Source organism: Poecilia formosa, unplaced genomic scaffold (genome assembly GCF_000485575.1).
Source record: "Poecilia formosa unplaced genomic scaffold, Poecilia_formosa-5.1.2 Scaffold407, whole genome shotgun sequence".
Lineage (NCBI taxonomy): Eukaryota > Metazoa > Chordata > Actinopteri > Cyprinodontiformes > Poeciliidae > Poecilia > Poecilia formosa.
The window spans coordinates 266312-273956 of record NW_006800346.1 but is presented as its reverse complement, the minus strand read 5'-3'; the positions used below and the strand labels follow the sequence as shown (position 1 = coordinate 273956).

The following is a 7645-nucleotide window of genomic DNA, read 5'->3' as shown; positions in this document are numbered from 1 at the left end:
CAGACTTCAATGGTTTGGAGGACAAAAGTATTTGGGAAAGTCCAAGGTTTTTTTTTTAAAGTTTTTGAATAAATCACAAAAGACAGAGTAAAAAGAGAGAGAATTTCAGTTTTGGGTTAACAAAATATTGGTAAATTTGACATAAAAACTGTTAAATTATGGAAAATATTTTGATGGAAATTCTGAAAAATATAAATAAAAAACGCAGTAAATGTCCTGGTAATTCTCTGCCAGGATATTTTCAGTGTTTTTTATAGAATTTCCGTCAGAAGTTTCCCGTAATTTAACAGTATTTTATTTCAGTTTTTTCCATTACAAAAAAGGGGAAATGTCCTGGTAATTTTCTGCCAATACATTTTATGGTTTTTTATGGAATTTCAGCAGAATATTTCCGTAATTTAACAGATTTTTTCCCCGTAATTTAACATATAAAAGCTGTTAAATTATGGCCCACCACCACCACCACTTCAGGCGACATTTACCATATTCCCATATAGGCCTAATTATATAAATAAAATAGCATTTATAGGGGGATCGGGTAGATTAACGTCTCTCCTTCGCCCCCCTCCTTCTACAGGCAGACCTCCTCTCCCTTCTTGCAATGCGCCGTTCGTCCGCCCCCCCAGCACTCAACGGTACGCTAGTTCGCCCCCACCCTCTTCAACCCCTCACATCTACCTCTACGTTGAAGGGGGGCTAGTGTACCTCTCATGGTACACTAGCCCCCCCTCAATGTCTCTCCTTTGCCCCCCTCCTTCTACAGCCAGACCTCCTCCTCCTTCTTGCAATACGCCATCCATCCGCCCCCCTAGCACTCACCGGCACGCTAGATCATCCCCACCCTCTTCGACCCCTCACATCTACCTCTACATTGAGGGGGGGCTAGTGTACCTCTCATGGTACACTAGCCATGAGAGATGTCTGAGACAGGTCCTGACTCAGACATCTGTCCAGACTCGAGGCAGGTCCTGACTCGGAGACAGGTCCCGTCTCAGAGGTCTGTTCTGACTCTGAGGCAGGTCCTGACTTGGAGACAGGTCCTAACTCTGAGACAGGTCCTGGCTTGGTGACAGGTCCTGACTCTGACGCAGGTCCTGACTCTGGGGCAGTTCCTGTCGCAGAGGTCTGTTCTGAATCTGAGGCAGGTCCCATCTGAGAGACAGGTCCTAACTCTGAGACAGGTCCTGACTCGTAGACAGGTCCTGCCTCTGAGACAGGTCCTGATGCAGAGGTTTGTCCTGACTCTGAGGCAGGTCCCGTCTCAGAGGTCTGTTCTGACTCTGAGGCAGGTCCTGACTTGGAGACAGGTCCTAACTCGGAGACAGGTCCTTTCTCCGAGTCAGGACCTGCCTCGAGTCTGGGCAGATGTCTGAGTCAGGTCCTGACTCAGAGACAGGTCCTGACTCGGAGACAGGTCCTGACTCTGAGACAGGTCCTGATGCAGAGGTTTGTCCTGACTCTGAGGCAGTTCCCATCTCAGAGGTCTGTTCTGACTCTGAGGCAGGTCCTGACTTGCAGACAGGTCCTAACTCGGAGACAGGTCCTGGCTCGGTGACAGGTCCTGACTCAGACGCAGGTCCTGACTCTGGGGCAGTTCCTGTCGCAGAGGTCTGTTCTGACTCTGAGGCAGGTCCCGTCTGAGAGACAGGTCCTAACTCTGAGACAGGTCCTGACTCGTAGACAGGTCCTGACTCTGAGACTGGTCCTGACGCAGAGGTCTGTCCTGACTCTGAGGCAGGTCCTGTCTCAGAGGTCTGTTCTGACTCTGAGGCAGGTCCTGACTTGGAGACAGGTCCTAACTCGGAGACGGGTCCTGACTCGGAGACAGGTCTTGACTCTGAGACAGGTCCTGACTCGGAGACAGGTCATAACTCGGAGACAGGTCCTGATTCTGAGACAGGTCCTAACTTGGATTCAGGTCCTAACTCTGAGACATGTCCTAACTCAAAGACAGGACCTGACTCAGACATCTGTCCAGACTCGAGGCAGGTCCTGACTCGGAGACAGGTCCTAACTCTGAGACAGGTCCTGACTCAAAGACAGGACCTGACTCAGACATCTGTCCAGACTCGAGGCAGGTCCTGACTCGGAGACAGCTCCTGACTCTGAGGCAGGTCCCTTCTCAAAGGTCTGTTCTGACTCTGAGGCAGGTCCCGTCTCAGAGACAGGTCCTGACTCTGTGACAGGTCCTAACTCGGAGACAGGTCCTGACTCGGTGACAAGTCCTGACTCTGAAGCAGGTCCTGACTCTGGGGCAGTTCCTGTCGCAGAGGTCTGTTCTGACTCTGAGGCAGGTCCCGTCTCAGAGACAGGACCTGACTCTGTGACATGTCCTAACTCGGAGACAGGTCCTGACTCTGACGCAGGTCCTGATTTTGAGGCAGTTCATGTCGCAGAGGTCTGTCCTGACTCTGAGGCAGGTCCCGTCTCAGAGGTCTGTTCTGACTCTGAGGCAGGTCCTGACTCGGTGACAGGTCCTGACTCAGACATCTGTCCAGACTCGAGGCAGGTCCTGATTCAGGCATCTGTCCAGACTCGAGGCAGGTCCTGACTGAGAGACAGGTCCTAACTCTGAGCCAGGTCCTGACGCAGAGGTCTGTCCTGACTCTGAGGCAGGTCCCGTCTCAGAGGTCTGTTCTGACTCTGAGACAGGTCGTGACTCGGTGACAGGTCCTGACTCGGTGACAGGTCCTGACTCGGAGACGGGTCCTGACTCGGAGACAGGTCTTGACTCTGAGACAGGTCCTGACTCAGAGACAGGTCATAACTCGGAGACAGGTCCCGTCTCAGAGGTCTGTTCTGACTCTGAGCCAGGTCCTGACTTGGAGACAGGTCCTAACTCAGAGACAGGTCCTGACTCTGTGACAGGTCCTGACTTGGTGACAGGTCCTGACTCTGAGGCAGGTCCTGACTCTGAGGCAGGTCCCGTTGCAGAGGTCTGTTCTGACTCGGAGGCATGTCCCGTCTCAGAGGTCTTTCCTGACTCTGAGGCAGGTCCTGACNTAATTCATGATTTAACAAAGAGAGAATTACGTTTTCACACAGAGCCACATTCGTCTCGGGAGCTATTTTTTCCCTTAATGATGAAATCAAGTGGAAACTGCATTTTCTTATTGTCATATAAAAACGTGTGACAAACCCCCCCCTCCCTCCCCCAAAAAAAAGATTTATCACAAAAAATCTGCAAGAAAGCAAAACCCAAGCTAATTGGCTAAAAGTCCATCACTGAGTAAAGATTTCCAGTAAACACACTGGTGTTTACTGGCTCCCTGCTTGAGACATTTTATCATTTTGTTCCTGCTTTCTGTGTTTTCCTAAAACTCCTCCTCCTCTCCTCTTCTCTGCTCCTCCTTCCCGTTGCCATCTGTGTTTGGAGACGTTTCCAAAGCCTTTTATACCTCTCCTTACTATTTCTCTCTCCACCGTGTCACACCATGCCCTGAGCCCTCCCATCGCCCCTTTAGACGCGTCTTTACGTCCAACTTGCTCCTGCTGAGTCGTCTTTTGGTGCAGCTTCCCTCCCCAGCGGAACCCAGCTGAGACTGGTGGGTGTCTTTTTGCCTAGTTTAGGATGTGAAGTGTGTGTGTGTGTGGCTGTGCGTGTGTTTAGTGAACAGCTTCAACCAGCCCCTGGAACATCAGTCCGCTTTTTCCTCTGTGCAGCATCGCAGGTGAGAGTGAGATTTCATCTCTTATCGACTGTAAACATGACTGAGGTCGTTCACTGCAACAGTTCTAAACAGCTCAGCAATTCAGATACGAGTGGGAAGAACTTTAATGTTAAACGGGATTGTGAATGTTTGTTAAAAGCTTTTTAAGTAGACTTTGTTTTCAGTGGGGCAAAGTTTTGTTTCTTTTTGCAGTTTAGTCAATTTTGCACAACTTTATCTTAATTTAAGAGAGAGAACATCACTGGATAAGGCTGATACATAGGAAAACTAAAAACGATGAAGCAAAAGATTTTTTTCTCTTTCTGCCAAATTAAACAGACTCCATGCTAAAAGGGAGCTTGAGAAGCTCGATTTCAGTGTCCTAAAGTGGCATTTACCAAATATTTGGTATAAAAATGTTTTAAACTGTCTTTTAGATTACTTTTGAGAAGTTTGATTGTTTTCACTATTCATCCATTTTTCCTATATTTACAAGTAATTGTTGAAAAATTGTGATAATGTCTGTAAGATAAAATGTTCAGTCAACTGAAGATTTTGATGGTATTTTGTGTTTAACAGCTTGCCCTAAGTGAAGCTGACTGCTGTCAATGACTACAGGTCGACACCAGCAGCTGAATCCACAATGCCATCGCTAACAAAGGTTGGATTTGGGGTTTTCTGCTTTGTTTTCCTCTGGGAAAGACTGAGAGGTGAGAATCACTCCACTCCAAAATGTTTCACTGATCCCAAAGGATGATTAAACATGCGCTTGAAGGGATAGTCTCCTGGTTAAACGACTTTAATCAGAGCGTTAGAGACAAATTTAGACAGATTTAGGGCAAATAGAAAGATTTAGGGCAATACCTCAGAACAAAGAAATTCTGCTTGTGTTATTATTTCTCTTTTTATTAAATAGAGCTAGGCCTGTCAAAACAACAAATGTTACAGGACGATAAATTGTGCCAGAAAATGTTACCGTTTATTGCGATAAACAATGATATAGTTGTTTTGAGACAATTGTCAAGTAATATAATGGCAATGACATTATAATGCAAGAACATAATCTCAAAGATTTTGTATGGCATTGTAACCGAGAATTGAATATTCATGCTATTATTACATGCTGTTATTATTTGCACTCTGTTCCTCCGTGGCTCAAGGTGCAGAGGGGCGGTGTTCTCCAGCTGACCCGGCCGGAGCGCAGCATCCTGTTCGGGCTCTGCTGGAGAGGGTTCAGGCGGGCCGGGGCTGCGCCGCCAGGGAGCAGGGGAACAAGGAAACTCATGTCATCGCTTTGCAAAGAGCAACCAACAGCCCTGAGAACATGGTAACTTACAAACTTTTACTTGTATTTTTTTTTTAAGTTTCCTTTAAAAAGATGAAGAATTCTGCATTTCACAAATCAGGAAAAAGTTTCACAAATCCCAAACATGGTTTTAAATATCCAGCTTGAAGAGGAGAATAATCTATTCCAGGTTTGAAGAGTCTAGGAGTTGAAGTTTTTTTAATTAGAGCAGTTGTACTAATGAAAGAGGTGCCAAAAATGGTGAAAATCTAACTTTATTGAGTTTTCACAAATCAGATAAAAGTTTCACAAATCCCAAACATGGTTATAAATATTCTGCTATTAGAGCAGAATAATCTAGTCCAGGTTTCAAGTCTCTAGGTGTAGTAGTTTTTAAACTAGAGTTGATTAAAGATGCGTAAAGTAGTGAAAAATTAAGTGGAATCGCCCTTTAGCAGCTGGAATTGGAAACCAACTTCATATAAGCTTCAGTATAAAAGTAAAACCAAAACATGCAGGGTCATGTCTACAAAAAAAAATAAAAAATCTGGAAGTGATAATGAGTGCAATAAAAAAAGTGAATTTTAGAACATGCCCGTTTGTGTGTTATTTCAAATTGAAGCTATCCTTGGATGTTTTTTATCATCATAAGGATGTGCTTTGTCTAAATATCTGCAGTGAAGTGTCTCTACTATAAAACTACCTTCACCTTGTAAATTCCAGACATAAAATAAAGTGATGTGTGTCTTAATTAGCCACTGAACCAACAGCTTACAAACATTTCACTGATTTATCTAAAACTTATGAGGCAGTCATGTATATAATTCACACCAAATCTACTGTCAACCACAGTCAGTCTGAGACAAAACTGGAACCTGGGGAAAAAAACAAGCTTCCAAATAGAATATCATAAACACAACAATCACTATAAAGATACCTTACATTTGCTTTCCAGACTTAATCATAATTAAATTTTTATTCATTGAATGTAAAACTTGCTACATTTTTTTCTGATAATTTTTCTCAAGTAATAAATTAGGACATAGGATTATAAAGGTCAAGGTAATATTACACATTCTAGAAATGCATGCAAACTCAGCATAAAAGAACAAAATCACCACAATCTAAATTGCAATAAAATGATCCTAGCAGCTTCTGAACTGGTAACTTATTTACATATAATAAATAAATCATTTCATAAGTAAATCATTGGTTTACTTATGAAATAATTAACAAATATGTGGGGATTTATTGACCACAGCTTTATTTTTATAATNGTCCCGTCTCAGAGGTCTTTCCTGACTCTGAGGCAGGTCCTGACGCAGAGACAGGTCCTAATTCTGAGACAGGTCCTGACTCCAAGACAGGTCCTGACTCTGAGACGGGACCTAACTCTGAGGCAGGTCCTGACTCGGAGACCGGCCCTGACTCCTCCGAGTCAGTACCGACCTCTGAGTTGACCAAATTTAGAGGCCCAGCTAAGCGTGGATTAAACACCACGTTTGGTCCAGTCTTGGTGGGTTCTTGCCTCTCTTCTTCATCTGAATCGTCTCTACAACATGTAGCCTTTTTGATGAGCCCCCATGCCTTTTGAAGAAAGGTGTCTCGGAGATTGATTTTCCGCGGTCGTGACAGGGTTCTTCTAAAGCACTCTACAACCTTGTAAATCACAATTGCGTTGTTGCTTTTGATCATTTTGAAGAGCAGTTCTCTAACCACATCTTCATTGCCACAGAGAAGTTTCAAGATATCTCGGCAGAGTTTTTTCTCCATTTTGTCAAAAAACACAAAATCGATATCTTTGACTTCTTTCCAGATTTTTAGAGCAAGCTTTCTCTGGACTGGTTCGGTGTGCTTCTGTTTGTAAGCCCCATAGCTAGATCTATTACTAGACTTGTAAATCAATCTCCAAAGGATCTTTTCCACCATAACTCTCCTTTCGTCTTCTGTTCCACGTCTGAAGCCCATCCTGTTTGCGTCCCTCAAAAATTGTTCAGGATCCATGGTTGCCTGAGTATAATCCTCACTCAGGCAGTTTTCATCTGCGTACAAGTCCTCAGTAGGAAACAAAGTCTTTCGGATCTTTCTTTTTGTAGATGTTAACATCTTCTTTGGACGAACAGGATTCTCCAGGTGCTTTTTGAATTTTTCCACAATAACTTCGTGTCCTTCTGGGTAATCGAGCAGTGCAATTAAATGCAGTCCACTGGCAAAGTGGAATGCATCTCTCGCAATACTCTGGAATATACTTTCCCCGAGCTCTTCTGACACCTTCAAGAGTACGTTCACATTTATATCTCCAGTTTTTCTTAAAAGCAAGGTCAAAATTTTCCGATGTTGTTCTTCAAAGATTTGTCGGACAAGATGCAGAGTTGATCCATCTGCAGCCTTTTCAATTACTTCCCACAGAAGTTTGCTGAGAAAGTCTCTTTTTTTGTAATTTGGACTTTTTTGACCAGGATGGACTTTGTTGGACAATGTTTTCTTCACTTTCGTCCAAAAAGAGACCTCAGGCTTCACATCCATTTGCCCCTGTGGGTTTTCGTCAGTCATCTTTATTGTGGTGAGCTAAAACGTTCAAATGAACCTTGTGTCGACTGATTTGTGGTAACTGATCAGAGAATTAACTGATCAGTTGGTTATGTCATGGACTCTATGACATCATAAAGTCATCCTCAGAAGGGCCTCATGACACAGACATCATTTGAAG

At 44.1% G+C, this 7645-nt stretch overlaps 1 protein-coding gene and 1 long non-coding RNA gene across 4 annotated transcripts in view; both read left to right on the top strand.

Moving 5' to 3' along the window:
* The first annotated feature begins 1168 nt into the window (after window positions 1-1168).
* LOC107833561 (uncharacterized) lies at window positions 1169-2453 on the top strand. Its single transcript, XR_001659324.1, has 3 exons — window positions 1169-1289; window positions 1469-1504; window positions 2421-2453. It is a non-coding gene; the product is annotated as an uncharacterized LOC107833561 (long non-coding RNA).
* Window positions 2454-3134: 681 nt separating this feature from the next.
* Window positions 3135-7645, top strand: part of engl (endoglin, like) — a 17858-nt gene continuing 13347 nt past the window's right edge. Inside the window, exons 1-3 of one of the 3 annotated variants that reach the window (XM_016663190.1) lie at window positions 3135-3545; window positions 4269-4360; window positions 4811-4977. In XM_016663190.1, coding sequence (XP_016518676.1) covers window positions 4294-4360; window positions 4811-4977 — 234 coding nt within the window. In that variant the 5' untranslated portion in view covers window positions 3135-3545; window positions 4269-4293. Of the gene's footprint in view, window positions 3672-4229; window positions 4361-4810; window positions 4978-7645 lie in introns of all 3 variants that reach the window. The other 2 variants (XM_016663189.1, XM_007576438.2) reach the window with 2 other exon arrangements.